General features: G+C 38.7%; 1 protein-coding gene across 1 annotated transcript in view; it reads right to left on the minus strand.

The window, feature by feature from the left end:
• dnc (phosphodiesterase dunce) overlaps window positions 1-27,095 on the minus strand; it is an 865,583-nt gene extending 838,488 nt beyond the window's left edge. Inside the window, exon 1 of the mRNA XM_083132916.1 lies at window positions 25,215-27,095. Coding sequence (XP_082989042.1) covers window positions 25,215-25,357 — 143 coding nt within the window. The 5' untranslated portion in view covers window positions 25,358-27,095. The remainder of the gene's footprint in view (window positions 1-25,214) is intronic.
• Window positions 27,096-27,744: the final 649 nt, after the last annotated feature.

The raw sequence follows: 27,744 nt of genomic DNA on the forward strand, positions 1-27,744 counted from the left end.
TTTCAGGGATGGGAAGCAAGATCATTTTTTTCCAGGGGGGACAATCGAGGCACATTTTCCCTTGTAATAGTGCTGTTCTCTCAAAAACACTCCTTCAGTCCCTCCATCGTCTTTATAATAATCATCATAAATTACTGTGACTGAAATGAAATTATATGTGTGTAATAAATAGTTTTAGGTTGACATTAATTTTCCAGGCGGGTGTGGCCCTTTTTCCTCTTCCGGAAGTCCATAAATTATAAAATTATAAAACGACTAATCGCAATGGTCCTACAATTAACTAACTAACTCTCTAGCCTTCTTAAACCCGAAGGTTCATGGCTGCAGCAACACAGGCCTTCCATCTGTCCCTATCTTGAGCAAGATCTATATACTCTTTTCCATCCCTACCGATTTCCCTTAGGTCCATCTCGACGTTGTCCCTCCATCTTCGTCTTGGCCTTCCTACAGGTCTCTTACCATCAGGTTTCCCAACAAGAATCCTGTAAACTCCTCTTTCCTCTCCCATTCGTGCCACATGGCCTGCCCACCTAAGTCTTCTTGATTTAATTATTCTAATAATGTCTGGACATGAATACAAATTATGTAGTTCTAAATTATGTAACCTTCTCCACTCACCTGTCTCCTCATACCTTTTAGGTCCAAATATTTTCCTAAGGATCCTATTTTCAAATACTCTCAATTTATGTTCCTCTTTCAATGTAAGGGACCAAGTTTCACACCCATATAATACTACAGGCAAAATTACGGTTTTGTATATTTTAACTTTCAGTTTCTTAGATATTAAACGAGAAGACAAAAGTTTATGAAGAGAGAAGTAACATGCATTTCCTGAATTAAGCCTACTTTTTATTTCCTCTTTAATATAATTTTCATTTGTTAATATTACTCCTAAGTATTTGAATTTGGAAACTGGTTCAAACAAGTTGTTATCAATAATTAGATTTTGATTATTACCTAACACTTGGTTTCGGCCTGTAAGCATATATTTAGTTTTCTCTTTGTTAACTTCCAAACCTATCTCTTTAGCAGTTTTGAAAAATATTTTAGCATTATTCTTAATTGTATTCACATCATCCCCCAGTAAGTCTACATCATCTGCATATGCTAACAACTTAGTCACACCATTTAATTTTAGTCCTTCTTTAGTTTCTTTTACCTTCCTAACAGCATATTCTAAGGCAAAATTAAAGATCAATGGAGATAATGCATCTCCTTGTTTTAACCCATCATGAATTGTAAATTTGTCAGACATATTAATACCCACACGAATTTTACTTTCTGTTTCACTGGTGCATATTTTTATCATACTAACAAGCTTCTTAGGTATTCCAAACTCTACTAATATATTATATAATTTATCTCTTTTGACCGATTCATATGCTTTTTTGAAATCAATGAATAGCTGATGGACATTTTGATTATATTCCCACTTTTTTTCAAGTGTCTGTCTGATGTGAAAAATTTGATCTGTAGTTGATCTGTTGCGTTTAAATCCACAATTATTAAAGGGAAATGGCAACCAATGGCATGTACGTACTAGAAACCTGAGACCCTTTCATTGGAACGCTACAGTTTTTTTTCTTTCTTCAAATTTGGAGTTGGTCGACCAGCACACGCTTTATCTCTAATTTTCTTTCAGCAGACGAGAAGGTATGTTTCCGTTATTTTAGCGGTCATTTCTTACCTGCGCAAACAGCAACACCTACACTGCATCAAATGACGTAACATAGTCCATCCTTTGGAGCATCAATACTTTGCAACAACTATCCAAGCACTTCGAAAACTTACAACCTTGAAACATTGACACCGACATGGTTTGTCACGTCTTCCTTTCTTGTCTAAGATCGCGCCATTCTTTTACTTTCACATATCCGAAGTGTTTCCATGTTTAAGGAAAAAGTCTGAATGCATGCACGAGTTATTTTAGTAATGTATTTATTTTATTTAAATTCATCCTGTCTAATTCCAGCTTTCATTCATTTCTACTCATCATTCTCTGCCACAATTTTGCATTTATGCCAAGAAGTTCGGCACAAAAATTATTCAACAGAGAAGATAGAATATGTAACGAATGCGCTTCAAACTTGAACCTCACAGGGCAACACTGGAAGGGAGGAACCAGCTGGGCCTCACTCGCAGCGAGGACGGTGCCTTCTGGCTTCTGCTGCTACTTCTGAGAGAGCACGAATTACGCATGACCGTTGGTTGGAGATCGAGGTATCTCAGTATCCTTTGCCATATAGCTATCCCGAGCTTCTGCCTGCCGCCCGAACCTTTACTATGGCAGGAGCTCTCCTGTAGGGGTTCAGCTGAGGGTCTGCACGAGGGCGGCCGATTCGCGGTTTCTCTTTCTCAGCAAAAGAATTTGCAATTTGCCGTGTTACGGACACAAATACATAACTTCTTGTGCAGAAATTTTAGCGAGAAATTGTCAAAAGGTAAAGACATTGTTTATTGTCCATTCTCGAGGTAAATGCCGTATATTACTGGGGGTTCACTGATCCTGTGCGCTATAAGGCCAACCGCGCCTGATCTGTGCATAAAGTGAATTAAAACAAATCTCATCGTCGTCATCAAGTAGATGTCTCAATTGTCATTACGACAGTGGGTCAAAACCGAAATGTATAGGTCTCAACGGGAATCGAACCCAGGAAGGATCACACCAAGGCGATAGTGATAGCCACTCGTCAAAGCAGCATCTTTAATTATTATAAGGCACTGATAATTACAAGTGAGACAGATGCAAGGTTGTCGAAGGAACGCGATAGCAGCTGCACATACAATGCGTGTAAGAAACAAATTTGTAAATAACAAAATTTCGTACCCAGCGGCTGAACTTGCAGACCCAAGGGCAAAACATGTTACATCGTTCTCAACTGCATTACAAGGGTACGAGTCCTTGCACGGTGATATGTAGGGCAAATCTCATTGTTGTAGATTGCTGAGGGTGCTATGCATTACATGTAATGCTTCATTGGATTTTTATTGATTGATTGATTGATTTGGTGTTTTAAGTCCACTTTGTGCACATTGAGGCTAATCGGTACTGGACCTATAGTTTAAAGTAGAACCCGAACCACTATGTGCCTCCAACAGGTATCGAACCCGAGACCCCTTGATTACAAGGCGACGACGCTACCACTGCGCCATCGGGGAGGCCCGCTTCATTGGAGTTTGCATAATGAATGGATAATCACCAAGGAAGCTATCAATATGAAAAGGAAGATCGAGAAGTCAATGTGTTATTCAGGGTTCGAACCCACGATTCCTGCTACCGATGCAGGTGTGCTGGAAAGACCGAGACGGCTTTGTAAAAACTGAGACGAGAACGAGACAGGCCTCTGTAAAATCGAGACGAGATTGAGTCTTAGTATGTGATTGATTGATTGATTTGGTTTATTTTACTTCACTTTCCTGCCATTTTTTGGCTACTCGCGAAGATGAGGATGAGTAATGATACAATGAAATTGATGAAGGAACACTGACAGAGAATATCCATGCCCAGACTAATCACTCTGCCACGGAGGCTGGCTCTTAGTAGGCGAGACTCTCATACTCATTTGTAGAATGTATGACACTTCAAAAAAAGCATCATTTACAGATATGTCATATACTTTGTTTATCTTCATTATAGAGTAAATTGCAGATTCGGGATTACAGTAGCAAGTTCTTGATTAGAAATTCTGGATTCGAGTAACAAGTTCTTGATTGGAGGTTCTGGACTGGGGTAACAAGTTCTTCATTGCTGATTCTAAACTGGGGTAATAAGTTCGTGATTGGAGATTTTGGATTGAGGTAACATTTCTTGATTGGAGATTCTCGAGTGGGGTGACAAGTTATTGATTGAAGATTCTGGATTGTAGTAATAAGTGTAACTGTGTAACTGCGCTCATGCATTATACATTCACTGTATTTTTTTCTATGGTTCGTAGAGAGCGAGTGTTCCGTGCTTTGCGAGCTTCTCACCTGCATATCACACCTCGGAGACGCTTGAGAGCTAAACAGTACTGTGGAGAAAGGTGTTCGCCTTTTCACGAAACCACTTCCTCATTTTTTTCTGCCATGATTAAATTACCACTCTGCACTGTTACGAATCATTGCACGAACGCGACCGACGAAGCCTCCTGCGTAGATCACTCCCCCTTTCTGCCATTCCCAAAAGCCGCAGTACCGCTGCTCACTCTACAGGCCATACGGGCGAACTAGTGATCGGCATTAGTCAACTAATATTAGTCGATTATAAAAACCATCGACTAATTATATTAGTCGAATTAGTCATTCCACTAATATCAGTCGGATTAGTCGTTCTACTAATATCAGTCGAATTAGTCGTTCGACAAATATCACTCGAATTAGTCGTTCGACAAATATCACTCGAATTAGTCGCACGACTAATTTCAGTCGAAACCGAGCACGACTCGTTCCAATTCGGAATGAAGCATCGACTTCTGGAGTAGAGGGCTTATTCTTATTGTTAAGAAACGAAGCAACTGCGTACGAGAGCGCTGTTTCATGAATACGGCACATTGCGACACTAAACGAGAGAGACCTTCGTCGACCTTCATGACGGAGAGGTCAGCGTGGCGTGTTACGAAGCAAGAGCGTTCAGCTTCCAACTCTGGATAAGTCATGTGTGTACGTTTATTGACTCATCATCCATTCATCATTCATTCAGAGAGAGAGAGAGAGAGAGAGAGAAAAAGAGAGAGAAAGAGAGAGAGAGAAAGAGAGAGAAAGAGAGAGAAAGAGAGAGATAGAGAGAGATAGAGAGAGAAAGAGAGAGAAAGAGAGAGATAGAGAGAGATAGAGAGAGAAAGAGAGAGAAAGAGAGAGAGAGAAAGAGAGAGAGAGAAAGAGAAATAGAGAAAGAGAAATAGAGAGAGAGAAAGAGAGAAATAGAGAGAGAGAAAGAGAGAAAGAGAAAGAGAGAGAGAAATAGAAAGAGAAAGAGAAAGAGAGAGAGAAAGAGAGAAATAGAAAGAGAAAGAGAGAGAGAGAGAGAGAGAAATAGAAAGAGAAAGAGAGAGAGAGAGAGAGAGAGAGAGAGAGAGAGAGAGAGAGAGAGGCAATAATCTCGCAACATCTCGACTCGATAATTGTTCTCTGAAAACGTGTACGATACAAACTTAATTCTCACAAGTCATATCTTAAAGGATCTGTGAGCTCAAGAAAAGATGCACGATACCACCCAGGGTTGTTAAAGGTCCAAGAATTTCAAATAAATTCGATTCCGGTCCAGGAGAGAAAATCAGCAAGCGTAAATGGGTTCCAGACCGTAAACAACCTTTTTATCTGTAAAGTATTTCAATTCGGTCCAGGAACCTTTTTCCAGGATCAATTTAAATGCGGTCCAGGAACATTTTTCCCAGAATGAATTTAAATACGGTTTTCCAATGAAAATATATGCAACTTGGACCGAATTTAAATTGTGCGAGAAATAAGGTTCCGGTCCTATCGCAGAACCCATTAGAATGTATGGGTTCCTGAACTTTTAAAAACCCCTAATATCAACTCTACAAACATTTTATTTATCTTCACAATTCTTGTCTTAAATAAACTGTGAGCTAAAGACAAGATGTACCTGTATCTTTCAATTCCACGAAAAGAGAAGGCAGCCAACAGTGCGAGGAGGTGTGAGTGCAAGAAGCAATGATCTTTTCTTTTCTTCACTCGTCTTTCGTATTCTTTCAGCAATGATAGCCACCTCTTCTTGGCTTCTATGTACCAACACGAAGCCCGGTAACGTGCTGAAAAGCGGTACGCATAACAGAGCTCGGAGCTTTGTAGAAAGGTTCAATGTGCTTACAAGAGGAGTGATTCTTTACACTGGTCTTAAGGTCACTACGTCCAAGAACAACAGCCCGTTACTCTCTCTCGCTCTCTCTGTGGTCTGTATCTCTCTGCCTGCACCTCTCAACTTCTCTCCTCCTTACTCTACGTTTTCTTCTCTTTCAAAATTAAGCGAATATGAATTACACGAATCCAAATTTGCCGTTATGCTGGCTAATCGTGACGATGAGCATGAATGATGACGTCAGCCAATAGGTAGAAAGATGTAGTAAAATAACTATGGATCGAATTCACTTTTCGCTACCCGAATCTCGCATTCAATATTCGTTTACCGATTTCCGAACCAAAGGAATATCTCCTTGTTCTGGCATTCAATACCCAAATTCAGAATTTCAAATCAAGAACTTCTTGACCCAATCCATGATCCCCAATCAAGAATATGTTGCCTCAATCCAGAATATGCAATGAAGAACTTGTTGTGGCAATCTAGTATCTCCAATCAAGAACTTTTTACCCCAGTCCAGATTCTTCAATGAAAAACTTGTTTACTCAATTCAGAATCTGCAACCAAGAATTTGTTGCCCCCAATCTTTAAACAAAAACTTGTTACCCCAGTCCAGAATCTCCAACCAAAAAACTTGTTACCCCAGTCCAGAATCTCCAACCAAAAAACTTGTTACCCCAGTCCAGAATCTCCAATCAATAACTTCCTATCCCAGTCCAGAATATCCATTCAAGACTTTGTTATCCCAGTGTAGAATATCCATTCAAGACTTTGTTACCCCAGTCCAGAATATCCATTCATAACGTTGTTCCCCTAGTCCAAAATATCCAATTAAGAACTTGTTACCCCGTCCAGAATCTCAAATCAAGAACTTGTTACCTCAATACAGAATCTCCAATCAACAACTTGTTACCTCAATCCAGAATATTACATCAAGGGCTTTTTCCCCAGTCTAGAATATCCAATCAAGAACATGTTACCTCAGTGCAAAATCTCCAATCAAGAACTTGTTACTCCAGTCCAGAACCTCCAATCAAGAACTTGTTACTCCAATCCAGAACCTCCAATCAAGAACTTGTTACCCCAGTCCAGAATCTCCGTTCAAGAACTTGTTACCCCAGTCCAGAATCTCCAATCAAGAACCTGTAACCCGAATCCATAATTTCTAATCAAGAACTTGTTAACTGTAATCCATAATATGTAATCAACGACACTGTTACCCCAATTCAGAAACCAAAATCCCGAATTGATTTTCGTAAACCGAATTCCGAGTACACGGTTCGTTACCTGGGTATTCTAAGTGTTGGATCTACCCAATCTTAAAATATTATCCAATCTCCTTTGTTCACAGCCTACCTGCATACATTAAACTAAAGTCAAAAGAAAGAAGGTCATGTAATTGCTTCTCGTTCATCTTTTTCTATTTTGTTATTCATCGTGGTTGGAAATCAACGAATGACGAAATAAGAGCATAGTGCAAGAACGCTCGAAGGACAACAACCAGTAAATATTCACGCACTCGCTACAGAAGCAGTGAGTTGCAACACACATTTGCAAGGCAGCCAACTTGCGTTCCTCTTTGCAGAACATGCAAAGTAAACACAAACGTTGCCAGATTTACGCGAAATGCGTTTCAGCGCAGAGTACGTCCCATCTAGGTAAATACTTGACGATCCTTACAAAGAATATATTTCTTGTTTGTTTGATTTGGAAGGTTACCCGATTTATTTGTACCGTGGAAGAAAAGGGAAAGTTACGAGACATGGCACTTTTTTACAGGTACCATACAATCATTTTCCTGTAATAATTAAGAAAACCCACAAAAAATTAGTCAGTGTTGCCATCCGTGGGATTTGATTCTGTAACCTGGCGAGTGGGTTAACATATGCCGTATTGTCGTGCAATGTTCCTGAAAAAATTGCTGAAATGTCACTAAACTGTCTTTATTTTCGTAAATTTGAGATTCTGGATTGGGGCAGCAAAGTTCTTGATTGAAGATTCTAGATTGGGGCAGATAAGTTCTTGATTAAAGATTCTGGATTGGGACAACAAGTTCTTGATTGGAGATTCTAGATTGGGGCAACAAGTTCTTGATTGTGTGTAGCTCTTTGATGTGCACTGCATTTGTTTTCTCGCCTATATCATCTAATCATCATCCATCCTCATCGTTGTGATTAACCTAAACAGACAGAAAAGCGACGCTAAATAAGCAAAAAAAAAAAAAACAAGCAGAAACCCAAATAAAGATTCAGGGGCTATAGCCCAAGTAGTGTACATGAGAACATTTCTGAATAATTTACAGTACAGCTTGAATCAATCACATGCAAACATGTAAAGAGACAAAAGGTAGAAAGAAACACGAAGATCATAGAAACAGATGAAGAATAGCAGAGACGATAAAAGTGGCACAAATAGGAAGATACGAGTCTCAGAGGAAGGAAGGAAAAATAGAGATACGCAAGGAAAAATATAACAGAGAGGAAAAGAACAAATATAGAACACTGAGAAAGAGATAATTAAGAAAGAAAGATTCTGAGAAGCCAATTTCATCTATTAATAATCACAATTCATTTTCAACGTCGAGATTAGCCAAAAGCGGCAAAAAGAACTTAAAAATAAGAAAAACATGTTCACACAAGGGAGTTGCAACTTGTTTTCACGATTTCAAGAAGGCTAAATTATCGAAAATTTAAGGCTAAAACTAATTCCCGGTCCTTGGGATTTTTTTCGACTTTTTTACTTACAACGCCATAAAGGGACTAAAAGGGACTCAATACACATGACTAGATTCAGCATGGAAATGTTTGAAATGGAAAACCAAATACATAAGCAGATTTAAACCAGAGAATGAGTAAAATTGTGTTTATCTGCTTTATAGTGTTAGCTACTGAAATATTTAGTAAGGGTAAATGTAATTGAATACTTTGTATATGTTATAGTAGTATTGCATTTCTGCTTGTTTGATTGTACAAGTTTTGCGGGTTAAGTGGTGGTAGAGTAGACACAGGCTGAACTTCGCATTTCTAATTCTAATTCTAAAAAGCACTGAAAAAAACTTTTTGGTAAATCGTTTCCAGGCTTATTCTTGCACAAAAGATCGCATCATCAAAAATTAATTTTGTGGAAAAATGCAAGATATTTCGAATTCAAAAGTATGATAATCAAAAACTATATACGAAATCCTCGATAGAGCTTTCAATTTACGATTCTAATATAGATTGGAACAGTCTAGACGTCAGTCTCTAGTAGTGGGGTTTACGGTACGGACAGCGCAACTTTTAAGTGTAGAAAAGGCGAGGCTATTTGATTGAACAATCAGATTTGCTTATACTTAAAACAAAGCCAAGAGAGGCCTATACCCCAATTCTTCAGGTGTGATATGCTCTGATTTTTAAGAAATTCTGAATTTCTAGTGTAGAAAAGGCGAGGGCTCAACAGATAGATTTACCTATACTTAAGACAATGCCAAGAGGGGCCTATACCCCAATTCTTCCAGTGTGATATGCTCTTAATTTTAAGAATTTTGAATTCTAGTGTAGAAAGGGTGAAAGCCTCTCAGACAGATTTGCTTATACTTAAAATTATGCCAAGTTCCCATATGATCTTATTGCTTATAGTGTGTTTTTCTGTCAAAATCCCAGGAATTGAATTTTAGTGTAGCTCAGATTGATTCTGCCATGTATATTAATATAAAGCTTATAGTTACTGGGTTCTGAGGCCCAGTGGAGTGTGGTGCATAGCCCCATGGTTTTTATTGTCTTGCAATCAGGAGGCCTCTGGGTTTGAGTCCTGATAAAATGTGAAGCCTCTCCTGATGGCAAAATGTTAATATTGTTGCTTTGTAATCAAAAGGCTCGGGTTTGAGTCCTGATAAAATGTAAAGCCTCTCCTGATGGCAAAATGTTAATATTGTTGTCTTGTAAACAAGGGGCTCCGGGTTCGAGTCCTCATATAATATTTAAGATTGAAAACATGTGGCAAAATAATATGTCCACAAGTGGGATTTTGAGAATAGTTGATATACAACTCCCAGATCTGAAAACCTGGTAAAAAGTGTTTTACAATAATATATTGTACAAAAAACTGAATTTTCTTATTTTTTCATGTTTTATAACCACCTCCTCAATACAATAGGAGAAGAGCGGGTAAGCATAGTTAATTGTTTGCGTGCTTTGCCGGCACGCAAGAGACACGCTAGAAGGGAACATTAATGATTTTTCTGTATGATTCACTGAAGGGGTCATTAATCTTTCAGCACGACAGGGGAAAAAGTGTAACAAATTCCTAGTCATGCAAGACAACATGTAAAAGTGTAACAAAGATTATTGAGATAAAGATACATATTTTCACACAGTGGCAATGAACTGTACCCCCCTCATGCTAAAAGCAATTCTGTTCAGATAATATGAGCCTAGGCAAAGACTTAGAAAATATTATGGCAGTTCAAAATCCAATTTTGTCTGCATAAGGGTCTCAGAACCCAGTAAAATATGGGCATATTCCATTTGGAGACGTGTTAATATTGTGGCATTGTAATCAGAGGCTTTGGGTTCGAGTCCTGATATAAGATTGAAATATATGCAACTGCCCACACATAAGATATTCACTGCTAGTTGATATACAGTTGAGGTTTGTATGTTGTACATCAGCAAAACTATCACCAAAACCTAGTTACTGCTGTTGTTTGGGTATAAAAGCACCAGCTCAGCCATTAACTGCTGAACCCAACTGATATTTTTATTAAGTATAAAGTTTGGAATTGAAGCCCAGAAAATCTTATATAATAAACAACAAGAAAAAATGCCAAAACAAAAATATTGCAATCAGTGTAATAAAAATATATCTAGTTCTCATTGGGCTAGGCATTGCCGTATTTGTAACTCTAGGAAATGCAGAAAGGCCATGAAAATATGTCCAAGATGCCATAAAATATTAAGCAAGGCATATTACAAATGGCATAAGTGTAATTCTTATGTACAGTCATCAACATTGCCCCCACAACCATCCACATCTGGTCTGAAAAGGAAGCATGAAACACCTGTTAATGCTGGACCTGCAAAGCAGCCACGCTATGAACCACCCATACATAGCAGTTTTAATGCCCAACTTAGGGATTACCAGTTTGTATCAGAGCCAAGATGCGGCATTAAGAATTTCTTGAACAGTATAAATTCTGATCTGCAGGCAATTCTTAATGCACAAAATGGCTCTTATAAGCTATCCCTCAAATTGTTTGTACAATATAAGAAACCAAATGGCACAAAATTTACACAGCCCCACATAACAGAAACTGTACCTGTATATTCAAATGCAAATTCAGACACAATAATAAGCAGCTTGATAAATCAACTGAACATCAAACACTCTGAATTTGCAGCAAAAGAGTCCGGATGGAGCCTATGCGGTTCATCACACAAGTTATATGTTAATATTTCTGAATTCACTCCTTTACAAGGATCTACTTATGTACCATTGCCTGCCAATATCAAAAACAAAAGAGCCGTGGTCAATATAAAAAATGCCGACCAGAAATGCTTTTTGTGGTGTATATTAGCTGCTTTGTATCCAGTTTCAAAGGATCCTCAGAGAATAACTTATTACAAACAACATGAACATCTTTTTGACGATGTAATGGAGGGTTTGGAATATCCAATGTCAGTTCAGAATATTGATAAATTTGAAAAAAGAGCCAAGCACATCAATGGCAAACAATTATCTATTAATGTATTTATTTGTTCCACTGGCAATTGTCCGATAGCACCTCTCAGAATCAGTACAATTGATGATGAATCTGCTATTCCGATTGATCTGCTCTTAATTGAAGGGGATGATACATACCATTACACTCTGATACATAATCTTGAAGCTTTAGTGAGAACACAACTAGACAAAACTCATACAATATTTAAGTTGTGCAGAAGATGTTTAACTGTATTTGATGGTCAAAAAATGGTGAAGGGGGTTCGGGAAGAGAATGCAGAAATTGCTAAAAACAAGTTAATTGAGCATCTGAAATACTGTGGCAACCATAAACCTGTTCATATGGTGATGCCCAATCCAAGTGAAAAAGCAGAATTCAAAAAGTATGAAGCCTTGTTGGAACACCCAGCATATATTGTCTGTGATTTCGAATCGAATCTCAAATCTCTTGCATTCTGTAGCCCAGATCCAGAAGAATCATCAATTACACCATACCAGCTACATGAACCTTCCAGCTTTTGTTGTGTGGTTATACGGGATGGTGTAGCTAGTGAGCCATACTTATACGTGGGACCAAATGCCATCAAAGAATTTAAACATAGAATAGAAAATGAGTGCCGTGACATAGCATCTAACATCTTATTAAAATCAAAGCCTATGTTGCCTTTAACAGAGGAACAGATTGAGGATTTCAACAATGCAGAAAAATGCCCGGTATGTGATTGTGAATTTTCAGATACAAATATCAAGGTGAAACACCATTCTCATACAGATGGTCGATATAAACAGGCCCTGTGTAATAGCTGTAATATTCAGATCAAGAGACCAAGATTTGTCCCCATATTTTGCCATGGAGCATCCAATTATGATTTCCATCATCTGATCAGATACGAGGGGTTTGACAAGCAGAATTTAAACATTTTAGCTGAAAATGATGAAAAATATATATCTATTAGCAAGATAATTAAAGTTGATGGTGTTCCTATTCAATTAAGATTTCTTGATTCTTACAGATTTTTATCAGCTAGCCTGGCTACACTGGCCTCTCAATTATCTGATGATGACTTGAAAATCACACGTGCCTCGTTTCCAGATCAGGAGCTGAAATTAATTAGGCGGAAGGGTGTATATCCATATGACTATGTCACAGATTTTTCTAAATTTGATGAGTGTTCCCTGCCACCACAAGAAGAGTTTTACAGCAAAATCAGAGGATCTGGAATCACTGATGAAGATTATCACCATGCCAAATTGATGTGGAAGAGTTTAAAATGCAAGACATTTGGTGATTACCACATGGCTTATTTGAAACTTGATGTCACCCTCTCAGCTGATATATTGCAAGCATTCAGAAAATCTTCCATGGAAAATTATGGACTGGACCCAGTGTATTTTTACAGTGCCCCGGGCCTAGCATGGGCTGCAATGTTTTTCAACACCAAAAAGCCATTGGATCTGATCCACGATCAAGAAAAGTATCTGTTTATGGAGGAATGTATAAGAGGGGGGATGGTGCAATGTTCCCAGAGATATGCCAGAGCAAATAACAAATACATGCCTGATTATGATCCAACACGGCCATCAAATTATATACTGTATGGAGATGCAAACAACCTCTATGGTCACGCTATGATGGATAAATTGCCATATGCAGGGCTTGAGTGGGTCGAAGATTTCAATATTGAAGATCTTCAGGATTTTGATGACAGTGAATATGGCCTCTTCTTAGAGACTGATCTGATGTTTCCAGATCATTTACACAACAAATTTTCTGATCTGCCCCCAATTCCCGAGGTTCAGTGCTCACCTGGCTCTAAACAGAGGAAGCTCATGACGACTCTGGAGCCGAAACAAGGCTATGTCATATATTACAAAAACCTCCAATTCCTGATGAAACATGGTGTCCAAGTGACCAAAGTTGGCAAAGTTTTGAGGTTCAGGCACTCAAGATGGTTGAAACCATACATTGATACAAATACGGAGCTTCGAACATCTGCAAAGAGCCAATTTGATAAGAGCTTGTTTAAATTGATGGTGAATTCAGTGTATGGCAAAACAATTGAAAATGTCAGAAAACATACCGATGTTAAAATAATTACTGACCCCAGCCGGAGCAAAAAATTGGTTGCAAAGCCCAACTTCAATTACAGAAGAATTTATGATGAGCACATGGCACTTTTCAACATGATGAAAACAAAGATCAAATTTGATAAACCTATTTATGTAGGGGCTGTGATATTGGAATTGTCCAAATTACATATGTTAATATTGTATTATGATGTGCTGAAACCTTTTTATGGTGATCGTGTAAAATTATTGTACATGGACACGGATAGTTTTATTCTTGAAATTCAAACAGAAGATGTTTATCAAGATATGTCACAGCCTGAATTGTTTCAATACTTTGATACCAGTGAACATACAAAGATTCAACAACACCACAACAAAAAGGTGCCTGGCAAGTTAAAAGATGAGACACTTGGTGATGTTATTGTGGAATTTGCTGGGTTAAGTGCCAAGATGTACAGTTTTAAAACATGTAGTGCTGTTGTCAAAAAAGCCAAGGGCATTGGCAGAGTGACTGTGGAAAAAGAGCTTGTATTTGAAGATTATAAAAATTGCATCAAATCACAGAATTCAATTAGAACATCAGAAAATAGAATTCAGAGTGAGAATCACTTATTGACTTCAAATATTGTAACAAAAGTGGCTCTGGACCCACATGATGACAAGAGATGCATTTTGTCATGTAACATACATACTCTACCTTGGGGGCATTGTGATTTGAAAAATGGGAAACAATGCCCAATTCCAGAGCATGATTTGAAATAAATAAACATGCCTATGAACTTATTTGGGTTCAAAAAACAGGCTATTATGGACCTGCCAACACCGCAAGCCTCTCCTGATTTACAATCTGTAATGTCTAAACTGAGTGGCTTGTTAATTATTCATCTGAACAGCATACTTACAGATAATGATGAAGAAACAGGCAAAATATTGTACATATTTAACAATAATTTAAATCACTACCAATTACCTGTAGGTGGGCAATTGCAATTTATTACAACCCCTGAGGGTGATGTCAAGATTTCAGTAGGGAGAAATATTTATAGAATCAAGCACTCAAACATGATTTCTGGCACTGTATATACTGTTTCTGCTGGTGACTGCTTATATATTGAGGTCCCGGGATCATATGACAAGCTTATACCCTTTTTTATAGAATTAAGAATCAGATATTCAATAATAAATAACCAGTAAAACAAAAATGCCTAATGATATATTTGGCCACACAAGACATGAAGATCACAGTGATGAGATTCTGATGCTTGATGTCAGAGTCAAGAAATTGAGAAGTGATTTACAAGCTTTACAAACCACACTGAATGCCAGTCTTCAATTAGAAATTACAAATTTACAATCACAATGCATGGACCCTCTTCTTAAAATTGATTCTGAACTCAAAGTGCTGCTTCAGAAATATACTGACCTGGCAACATTGGATAATTTTCAAAGTTTGGAAGAAGCTGTAGCAGCTCTTCAAGCCAAATTTAAGACCCAGGCCACCAACTCCGAGCAATTGAAACAGCAATTGGAAGAGCAGATAAATAATGTCCAGACACAGCTCCAAACAATTGTCAAAAGCATAAAATCACAAGAAGATTTTGATCTAGTGATTTCCACTCTAAAGGAACAGATTCAGTCACTCCAGATACCTAATCTGGACCCTCTGCACAATGCCATAGCCGAGGTTAAAGAAAAAATTGAGACACTTGAAAATTTTATGAACAACTTGCCATCTTCTGATGCTTTGAATGCAATAACTCGGAGTGTAGCAAATATTAAGCTGCAACTTGAAACATATGAAGATTTTGGAAAAATTCAAAGTACCATAACCCATCTTGAAGGTACAATAGCAGCAGTGCAAAGTGATTTGGCAAATCTACAAGAAACTCGCCTGCCTGGGATTGTAGATACCCTTGTCAGTGTCCAGCACCAAATTACAAAGCTTGAAAACCTCAACACCGAATCTGAGCTATCTCATTTTCATCACTTGATAGATGATATCCAAACAAAACTTGAAATTTTACAACAATCAACACCCTCTCAGGCAGATATAGCCCTGCTCCAAAATGCTATGCAAAATGTGGCTGATGCTTCTGAATTAAAAAATGTGAAATTGGCACTTGAATTTTTGCAAAATACAGTATCAAATCTTCCCACATCACAGGAACTTAAAAATATTAAGAGGGCAGTGAATAGGATATTGAAATCGGAAGATATCAAGAATATCCAAGCAGAGATCAAACAACTCACTCAGACAGTGGCCACTCTACCAACCAATCAACATATTAATGAACTGCATGCCCTGTTTGAGGATATCAGAAGACAGGTCCATGATCTCACTGCTCAAAATTCAAAATTGGCAGTTGTTGAAAATTTACAGCAAATTGTAGCTAATATCAAGCAACAGCTAGGGACCATGGAATCCAATCAAGCAAATGCTCTGTCTGTTTTTGCCACCCAGCTTCAAGAGATTGTGCAACAATACAAGAGACTTGCTGTGGACATAAAGATCAAGCCAGGCCATGATGATGTTGTTAGGACCATCAATGAGCACCTTGAATCTGTAACAAGCAGATTGCTTACAGCAGAAAAAGAAATAACGGGCATAATCGAGAATCCAAAACATACAGTAATTCTTGAATTGTACAGTATCCCCAACAAAGAATATGATTCACCATTTACACCAGGCGGCAAAATATATATGCTGTCCCCTGCACAATTTTATTACCAGTTTTTTGTTGGAGGCACATTGAGACCAATCAAGATCAAATATTGGCATCAGCCACAGTCACACCACTACCCTACCTTATCAATAACAAATGCTGAGAACAAAGTGAAAATCACCAGTGTAGAGTTAGAGGATTTTACAGACCCCAATACATTAGAAACAGCATATGTTGAAGATGATGGATCTCTGGAATTTAAAATACAAATAGGGGACAAACTGTATTTAGAAAATCCTGCAGTCTCAGCTGCTGAACACCCCATAGTTGCAATATTCTTGTTTACATATTATGTCTAGAGAAATTATTGTTGATGAATTACACAGACAAGCCAGACATAATTTTAAGAGACTCCCAGTAGTCACAAAGGGCATAGATGATTTATGGCAGAGCGACTTGATTGAGTTGTCAAGTGGACAGTTGAAAAACTTAGACAAAATCAACAAGGGCTACAAGTATCTACTCACTGTGATAGACACATTTTCAAAATTTGCATGGGCTGTGCCACTCAAATCCAAGACTGGAAAATGTGTTACAGAAGCCCTCAGGACAATCATCAATCATTCAGGAAGATCCCCGCGCTATTTGCAAACAGATAATGGCAAAGAATTTTATAATTCAGTGTTCCAACAATTTATTAAAAGCCGGTCAATAAAACATTACTCGAGTTACAGTGATCTCAAAGCCTCAATTGTAGAGAGATTCAACAGAACCTTAAAAAATCTTATGTATAAACAATTTACCCTCCAAGGTAATTATAAATGGCTTAATATTCTTCCAGAACTTCTACATAAATATAACAACTCGGTCCATTCTACAATCAACATGAAACCCTCTGAAGTAACTTCATCTGATGAGCAAAAATTGATCAGGACTGTTTATTATCCTAGATACCAGCCAACAACAAGAAGGGCCAAATACAGGGTGGGCGATCAAGTAAGAATCAGCAAATATAAGCACTTATTCAAAAGAGGCTTTACAAGAAACTGGAGCACTGAATTATTTACAGTGGTTCAAGTTAAACCCGGGACCCTTAACACATATATAATAAAAGATCACCGAGGAGAAATTCTCAAAGGCCGATTCTATGAACAAGAGCTCAGCAAAACTAAACAGCCTGACACATATCTCATAGAAAAAATAATCCGCAGAAAAGGCAACAAGTTACTTGTCAAATGGCTAGGTCATCCGGAAAACAGCTGGATCGATGCAGACAAAGTGATAATATGAGCACCTGGGATGTTATAAAAAGGCTGCCAGAACCTGAACAACAAAATAAGAGAAATGGCAAGTTGCTGCCTGATAATATTAGATGTCTTATTGTTGGGCCATCTGCTTGTGGTAAAACTACACTAATGGTTGATAATTTTTTATTGGCACCCAACTGGTTAGACTGGAAAAACAGGCACTTGTATGTCTTCTCTAAGAGCTTGGAACAATTAAAATATCAGCAGCTGATGAAGCTATATGATGGACTGGATATTGCCACTTTTGAACCAGATGTTAAGCCACTTCATGAATGTCTCGATAATTCTGTTGTTGTGTTTGATGACATTATACTGGATAATCAAAACAAGGTTAGAAATTTCTTTACACAGGGCCGGCACAAAAACATTGATTGTTTCTACCTGGCACAGACTTTTTCTAAAATACCCAAGCAGCTGATCCGAGACAACAGCAATTTTATATGTGTGTTTCATCAAGATCATACCAACCTCAAACACATACATGATGAATATGTAGGTGGGGACTTGAGCTACAATGATTTTTCTAAATTTTGCAGCAAGTGCTGGAACCAGGACAGTTATGGGTTTGTCACAATTGATATGACAAGAACACCTAATACTGGCAAATACAGAAATAAAATCAACGATTTTCTAGACGTTGAGACATAAATAAACAACCATGAAACGACCAGTCATTGATGATCTTAAGTTAAGAGATTATCTTGTAAAAAGATTTAAGGGATGGAAATCAGAGAACCGTGGAATTTATGAAAAACACAAACAAACAGAACAGCCTGTAATTGATGCTATTAATAATTTAGGTAAGAATATCAAAACTGTTACAGAGCAAAATCAAGATTTGATCACAGAGCTTGTGCCTGTAGCTGCAAGGAACATATTAGATTATCCATTCACCCCACTTTCCAGTATTCATACACCTAGTCCTGTTGCTCCTAGAAGAATTGAAGCTACTCAGGATCCTATTGAATTGGGTCTTCTTGCTCAAAAATATTTAACCACACCTAAAGACAACAAAGATGAGGTCTTTGGCTTATATGCCGACACAGAGCTTGATGGCAGTATCATACACAGAATTGGTAATTTCAGAGTAACTTTTATGGGAGATGATCTGATTGTTTATTCAGAATCTCGTCTCGGAGAAAAAGGTGGTTTTGTTAAGTACCCCGGAACACCTGGATTGTGGGAACTGATGACTAGGAAAAGGCCTGGCAGCTATACAGATCAAGATTATGAACATTACAAAGAAATATTAATAAAATCAGATGCTCTGTACCAGAACAATGATCCTACACAAAAAAGAGTTAAGTCGAGCAGTGGGGCAAAATACAATAATTTAATCAAGCCCATATGGTCTCAGATCAAGACAGGCAGTGGAATCAAACAATACAACACTCTGCCTAAAGAATTTGTGTGGGTTGATGATGTCAGGAAACTTGTAGATAGGTTGCTGGTGATAGCTGGGGAGGAAAATGCAGGGAACCACAATTTTTACAATGAAAAAGTTGGAATTATGGACATGATAAGCACAAAATTATCTAATTTTATAGTGAATGACCCTAAGGGGATTGGATATCTCATAAAAATTATTAATACTCTACCCCCCAAATTTTGGAATGTCTCTGAGGGTCGGGGCCTGGTTAATGACATTATAAACAAGCTGCCATTTGAACTACACATTCCAGGCTATCAATATTGTGGTCCCGGCACAAAATTGGACCATAGATTAAACAGAGGGGATCCTGGTGTTAATCCCCTAGATGCTGCTTGTAGAGACCATGACATAGCATACAACACACATACTGATCTTAACAAGAGACATGTTGCAGACAAGAAATTAGAAGAGGCTGCATTTGGTAGATTTGTAAGCAAAGATGCTTCTTTGAGTGAGAAAATAGCAGCATTGGGGACCACCATAGCTATGAGCACCAAACAAAAACTGGGGTGGGGGTTGTGAATATGTATATAATAAACCTACGATGAAGGCCAAGGGTGTTATGTATCAAATACCTTATGCAGGTCTCAAATCTCTTAAAACTATTGACAGTCTTTTAACCAAAAAGCAGCGCAAGAAAAAAAGCTCTTGTATTGCAAAGGGACATGGTATGAAATTGTTGCTTAGTACCCCCCAATTAAAAAAATTACAGCAATCTAGAAAAAAATCACATGTGGGGGGTTTCATATTTACCATCCCTGCCATCTTAGCTGCTCTCGGGGCTGTTGGGAGCTTGGCTGGGGGATCAGCTGCCATAGCAAAAACAGTAATAGATGCCAAGAAGAATAGGGCAGAATTAGATGAGCAGAGGCGCCATAACCTGGCCATGGAGAAAAAAGGCAAAGGTGTTAAGAGAGCCATGAATAAGTTTAAAAAAAACAAGAGCCGCTTACAAACCAAGATATTGAAGCTTTAATCAAGCCACTGGGCATCAAACATTTTAGAGGTGTGTACATGTCTGATTCTTTACCGGAACAACCACTCAGGAAAGAGTGTGGCATTGTTAATTTGGATGAGTACAAAAATCAGGGCACTCACTGGATCTGTTATCTTAAATATTTTAAAAATGAGGCATTTGTGTTTGATTCATTTGGAGGTGTTCCACCTGAAAATTTAATAAAATATCTAAAATCAGCTAATCTTTATTACAATAATGCCCGTGTTCAAAATTTCAAAGATGTTAATTGCGGACATTTGTGTTTATCTGTTCTTAGATATCTGTCTCAAATAAATAAACCATCAATTGAAAATTTTCAAAAAGCCTTGTGGTATCTGAAACATCATGGGGGTATTCCATCTCACCAGCCAAAATTCAATATTGAAACTCAAATTGCACGATGACATAGTGTATCCCAAAACAATAGCTCTCAGGGCATTTTACGGCATGTACCTGATCCCTAATATTACACACCACAACAATACAATTGCAGTAGGGGATCAAAAAATTGTCATCACTCCAGGGCAGTATAATCTGTCCACTCTAAATGCACAATTACCCAGAGGTGTAGTATTAAGTCAAAATTCTGTCACTCACAGAGTAGAGATTGTATCTGCTACAGAAACAGTGCATCTGGGTACTATAGGAGAGCTGTTGGGCTTTGAGAACAACACAAAACTCGAACCGGCCATCAAACACACTGCTATGAATATACCTAAATTCTTAGCCATAGAGACTCTGAATATTCACTGTAATGTGGCTGAGGGTATGATCACCAAATCAAACGGCATAGGCACTCACAAACAAACCGGCATCATTGCAACATTCAAACCTAATTCCGAATTTATGGAGCCAATCATCTACAATCCATCCCCAACATTATATTTTCCTGTGTGCCATAATAGAATAGATTACATTGAATTGATGGTCACTAATGAAAAAGAAGAATTAGTTGATTTTGCTGGAGCCACAACAACTGCTATCATAGAAATTAACATTTAAATAAAAATACATACAATGGAAAATATTGAGAGTTATGAGCTACAATCATTCCCCCCAAACAGGAGGACATTTGCAAATTTAAATCAACCCAACACAGAAATTGAGGTTGATCTTGATGTAGGGGACGGCTTTATACACCCTCACAGAGCAGATCTATACATCAAATTTGATGTCGTAAAGCTCGATGGAACAGATTATCCGGCAAATTCAAATATAAGATTGGTAGATAATTTTGTGCCGCATCTGTTCTCTGAAATTGAGATCAGAAAGCATGGCGTTGTTATAAACAGAATAGATTATCCCGGCATTACCTCCACGGCTTTGGCCACTCTAAAATTATCCAAAACCGAGGCTTCATACTACAAAATCGGTGGATTTGAGGCTGGTGATAAGATATTATCTAAGAACCACACAGTGCTGTTCCCCATGCGCCTGTTGCCAGGATTCTTCTCGGATTACAAAGATATTATGTGGAAGGGTGGTTTAAGAATCACATTTAGAAGAGCTGCAAATGATAACAATGCTTTGATGAGGTACAGCACATTAAACCCTACAGGGGAAGCTCTGCCTAATACCCTACCTGATGCAGGCAAATGCATTATTCAGACTATGGAGTTAAGAATCCCTGTTGTTGAATATGAGGCCAGTTATGCTCTTAAATACAAAGCTGATATAATAAAAAATCCACAGATTCCTCTGCAATTTTATACATATCAATGTGTACAGAAGCCCGCATCTGGCACCTATTATGAGTTTGATGCTACAAATTCATTCTCCAGTATTCAATATGACATGCCTGATTTTGTAGTGGTATTGTTTCAGACTGGAAGACACAATAATCAGGAAAAAAATTCAAGTAGATTTGATAACTGCAACATCAAGAACATATATCTTAAAAATGGCAGAAATGAGGTATTCCCCAGAGAAAATTACAATTTAGACATGTCCAAGGATGATTTTCTCAAATTATATGAGGCATTTTCGGCTTTCAAAAGAGTCACTACTGGCAGTACTGATATGTACTACACTCCAGATGAATTCAAAACACGGAGACCCATGTTTGTAATCAACACTTCAAAAAGAAAACAAGTTGTGGTGAATGACAGAACAAACATTAAAATTATCTGTGAATTCCATGAGGCTTTACCTGAAGACACCATTTGTAGTGTCATTCTCATAGGTGAAAAATCATATGTTTATGATGTAAGAAATGAGAGAGTCACGGAGCAGTTCTAGAAGATAATTGTTCTATTATCCTGTTGTACAACACACAAACCTCAACTGTATTATCAGCTAGCAGTGAATATCTTATGTGTGGGCAGTTGTATATATTTCAATCTTTTATGAGGACTCGAACCCGGAGCCCCTTGTTTACAAGACAACAATATTAACATTTTGCCATCAGGAGAGGCTTTACATTTTATCAGGACTCAAACCCGAGCCTTTTGATTACAAAGCAACAATATTAACATTTTGCCATCAGGAGAGGCTTCACATTTTATCAGGACTCAAACCCAGAGGCCTCCTGATTGCAAGACAATAAAAACCATGGGGCTATGCACCACACTCCACTGGGCCTCAGAACCCAGTAACTATAAGCTTTATATTAATATACATGGCAGAATCAATCTGAGCTACACTAAAATTCAATTCCTGGGATTTTGACAGAAAAACACACTATAAGCAATAAGATCATATGGGAACTTGGCATAATTTTAAGTATAAGCAAATCTGTCTGAGAGGCTTTCACCCTTTCTACACTAGAATTCAAAATTCTTAAAATTAAGAGCATATCACACTGGAAGAATTGGGGTATAGGCCCCTCTTGGCATTGTCTTAAGTATAGGTAAATCTATCTGTTGAGCCCTCGCCTTTTCTACACTAGAAATTCAGAATTTCTTAAAAATCAGAGCATATCACACCTGAAGAATTGGGGTATAGGCCTCTCTTGGCTTTGTTTTAAGTATAAGCAAATCTGATTGTTCAATCAAATAGCCTCGCCTTTTCTACACTTAAAAGTTGCGCTGTCCGTACCGTAAACCCCACTACTGTCTCTGTCATGGAGGTATTAAAACCAGATGAGGGATTAAAGAACTCGATTTCGGTAACCTATTTTGGAAATATAGCGGTCATGAAAGATTCAATGCACATAAAATGCTTTATAGTTTCGTGGTGACCGTATATGTTCTTTTCCCCCTTGTTTTTATGTTTGAGATAGATTCTGGCCACTGTTCGGAAAGTTCTGATATGGGCGAGTGTGTGTTGTTTCAGAAACAAAAGGAATGCTAGTTCAATACAGTCTCCTGGAGGCGATCTATCCATATTTCTCTCTCCTTTTCATTGCAGCCTAAGCGAGCATTCTTCGTCTAACTTTCATTCCTTGACATGGGCGTGGGCACGGAGGGGGGGGGGGTGCCAGGGGTAACTGAGCACTCCCTAATGTGTTCTCAAAATAATATAAAATGTAGAAACTATCATTAAAATAATGAAAATCATACAATTGTTTAAAAAAAGTAAGCTATTTAGTTTCATTTAAGATAACCGTTGTCTATCTGTCTCCCTCTCTCTGTTCCCAAAATAATATTTTTTGCTGTAATAATCAGCAGTCACGTTGTAAAGAATATGTTTTTCCGTCGAGATACAATATTATATTTTACGAAGCAATGCCCATTAGAAAACGTTGAAATACTTACCTTTCTACGCTTTCTTTATTTTTACGATATATATATGTTTTATTTGTTTGTTTTTTGATAGTAATATTTTTGGATTTATTTCTGTTTTAATATTCTTGTTAGTGTTACTAAATTTATAGTTTTGGGCTGTATGGTGATTAAACTCAATACCGGAAGCTGAAGATATTTCCAGTATCGATAGATATCTACAACTGGACGCCATACCAAGACCTCTGCGGTCTCGTCTTAGTGTTTGTAATTAACGAGTTACAAGTAACAGTTACTTCTTGAAATGAGTTACTCTCAAGTTCCTAGTAACTAAATTAAGCGCTGCTTTTGCAGTCAGTTTCCTTTACGTTTTGTCATGGAAGGAAAATTCATTCTGAAATACTTTTGCAATACCTTTAACCAAAACTTACCCTCAAAGAATGGGCGAGGTAATTATTAAAATTGCGAAGAAAATGTTACTTCTATCTTCAAAATCGCCATTGCATTTGCCTCAAGGGTATTTATTTTAAAATACCTGACACGTTAGGGTATATGGATTCTTCAATCATGCTAGATATTCATGTTTTTCATTCAAAAGAAAATTAAGGTTTGCCCCCCAAAATATAAGGGTTTGCTTTGAATTTCATTACTTCTATATTTTTATGTTTGAAATATATGAGATTTATAATTTATTAAGAACTAATACTAATCCTATGATTATTTTTGGAAAGAGTCCAACCCATTCGCATGACACAAGATACCCGAACGTCGTCGCTTTGTAATCACTGGGCTCCTGGTTCGATATCCGCTTGAGGAACGTACTGGTTCTGAACTCAATTTGAATGTAAGTCCAGTCTCGATTAGCCTATCTGTGCATAAAATGGACTTACTGAATAACCTCAATGAAACAAGTAATTTATCTGGAATAAAGTATTGAAATGTGAGTGAATAATTTTTTTTAGTTTACTCTGTGGAAGGATAGGCTAATCGGGACTGGGCCTACAGTTTAAAGTGGGTTTCTAACCACTGTATAATGTGCCTCCAGCGGGTATCGAACCCAGGACCACTTGATTACGAGACGACAACGTTAGTACTACGCCATCGCATCGGGTAGGTCCCCGGAATAAAGTAACTATGCGTATAAGTAAATTATTTACTTATTAAAGTAAAGAGAACAGAGTTACTTGCTCAAAAAAGTGACCGTAACCGAGTTACTTTTGAGCGAAGTAAGGAGCGTCGACTTCGAACAAGTTTGGGGGAGGAAATATTGACATAAACAATATCCGTTCTGTTTCCGGAAATTTTGCCGGGGGGGGGGTGGGGTGGTTGGGGGCAAAGTGCCTTGCCTCCTAATGACGGCGCCTATGGAAGCAACAACCCCAGTTACTTTCTAAATAGATAGACATTCTTAGCAGATTCAAGGATGGCATCATGTCTAAAGCTAGGAAGCAACTGTAACCGCTAGAGCAAGAAGTTTGACAGCGCGTCCAGTGATGTGAAGGAATCTCTTGAAAGTATTCATATGAAACAATGCTTTTCTCTATGGCAGCTCTAAAAGGAAAACAAGCAAGCACAATTTTACTCACCCGCAAATCCAGGAGTGCCTTCTTCTTGGTACTGATTGTGGAACAGACAGCAACACCGATGGAGGTCCATGCTGGAGCTGGAGGCTTCTTGGAGGTTCTGGAGCCGAAGGTATGCGCAGTTCTGGAATCTGTAGGTGGCTCATCGCTGGGCACCTGGTACTCCAGAAGAAAAAGTCACTGCCGGGTATCGAACCCTGTCCCTTCGAACTATCCTGCGGCGACTACTCCATTGTGGTTTCTTCTTGGACACTGCACGAAAACTTTGGAAAATTTCACTTGTTGATTTTGTGGAGTTTTGAAGCCCGCTTAAGAGCTTAGCATTGTCTTGCTGGATGACCGCTGGGTTTCCCCCCTCCCCCTGTGGAATAATTAAGAGTTCGTACACTTCACAGAGCAGACACGATTATTATTATCCACTCCTTGTGTCCTTGAAGTCGGCTCCTTGAGAAAGACCTTGGGAAAGCTACTCCACGCAAGTTACCAACGTTGAGCATAATTGCACCAAACGTCAAAGTGACTTGACGATTTTTTTAAACTTCTTTTTTTCTTCCTTGTTGCTTCCTTACGGCGACGGTGCCTCTTGCCACAGCGGGTCCTGGAGTGTCAGTGCATCCGAATACAGTCCTAAGAATTTACCTTGGCAAACGCTGTATCACGGGAACTCATATAGTCGTCAAATCGTCCAAAAAGGACCACAAGAAAGGGGAGGCAACGTGTGGGAAGATAAGGGAGGGCTGGAAAAAGAAGGGAGGGAAGAAGGGGTTGAGAAGTCACACGAACCGTTGCCAATCTTTCAACTTCCAGTCTCTTGGCTACGGATCGCACGTGCACTGATGCAGAGGAGTAGATCCTCTTGCGGATATCAACACCGGATCACTAGCCGCTTCTTTCTCGGCCTGGGGGAGCGCCAAATGCGAGTCATCACGGTGTGTGCCTGTCACAGGGATATGCTATTCTCCCCAGTTATTGGCACCATCTTCACGGGCCGAATTTACTCTGTGTAACGTCTTAACGAGCTATCGTAAAAAGCGTCATGATTTGGTCTTGCAGTTAACCGTAGCGTGTGACGTAAGACAGTTAACTAACTTCTGTAACAATGTAGTTGCTGGCCAATTCTAACCTAAGCACAGTCTAAATCCAGACTTATCCCACACTCACAACACTGAACGTTCTTCAACAATGCTCAACAATTGGCTATAAACTATAATCCAGGCTTTTCCTGCAATCACAATACTCTTCAACAATGCTCCTCGACAATTGGTACTAAACTATAATTCATGCTTATCTTAGAATCACGAGACTGAACGCCCTTCAACAATGCTCAACAATTAGTTCTAAACTGTAATCCAGGCTTATCGCACATTCACAACACTGAACGCTCTTCAACAATGCTCCTCTACAATTCGTTCTTAATTATAATCCAGGCTTATTCAACAATCACAACACTGAAAGCTCAACAATTTGTTCTAAACTACAATCCAGGTTTATCTAATCACTGCACCGAAGCACAGCTGTAAAGATAGGATCGCACTTTGTGAATAAAAAAAACGCACTGTCACAGCACTAAACACATGATAAAGATGTGGAATTCCTTGCAGCACGAGATATTGATTGATTCCTTCCTCAAGGACCGTTCGATATTAGCAATGACATTGTGCCGGACACTTGAAGATGCACAATGACGTAATCGAATATTAATTTCAAGCGTATTGAAGAAACGACGAGGGCGCTTTATTTAGTTAAAGCCGTACGTTACCATTGTCAGGGAGCGAAAAAAAATGGCTCGTGCGAGAAACTTTTCTTTTTGGCAGAAGTGTGGGCGTCCCGGGCACAAGTCGGTAGTTTCCGTCTCGACCCAACCGGTTCGTCTGGTTACCGAGTTATAGGGGCAGCGAGCGAGTTCTCTCAACAGGCAGAGTGTGTGCGCGGGAGAATGATAATCGGGAATCGGCCCCGACAATGGCCGAATCCTCCCGAAGTCGGTTTCGCACGGGTATCTGAGCTTGACATGCATACGAGCACCCGTGCCTTGCTTGCTTAGGGAAGGGGGGAGGGGCACAGGGAGACAATGAAAGGGGGGTTCTGTAAAGGAGAGAAAGAAAAGGATGAAGCGGAATTACATCAAACGCAACCGTGACGTCACGGCTTACGCGCGGGCAACAGCTGATCGCATAAGCAAGCCGGGGCAGAACTTTGTTGATGCGGTGACGCGCGGTTCTCGGTCGGGCAAAGGAGCCACACACACAATGTGTCGAGGAAAATGCGTTGCACAACGCAGCTTTGGAAACATATGAGGAATTCCTGAGGATGTGTGTAATTGACAAGTCTGTACAACGTATGATTGCCCCCTCCCCCTTTCAGCTCGGCTCAAGGTCGAATGGGAGAGTTTTCTTTTTATGCAAGTCAGCAACAGGGGTCGCGGCTTTACAAGCATTCTAACGAAGAATGCAAGAGACAGTGTTCAGCCAGTTAAACAAAGCTGGCCAGAAACTAACTCAAAACAGGCGAGGACCAATAAAGCAAGCATGCA

Source organism: Lepisma saccharinum, chromosome 1, assembly GCF_977018435.1.
Source record: "Lepisma saccharinum chromosome 1, izLepSacc3.1, whole genome shotgun sequence".
NCBI lineage: Eukaryota > Metazoa > Arthropoda > Insecta > Zygentoma > Lepismatidae > Lepisma > Lepisma saccharinum.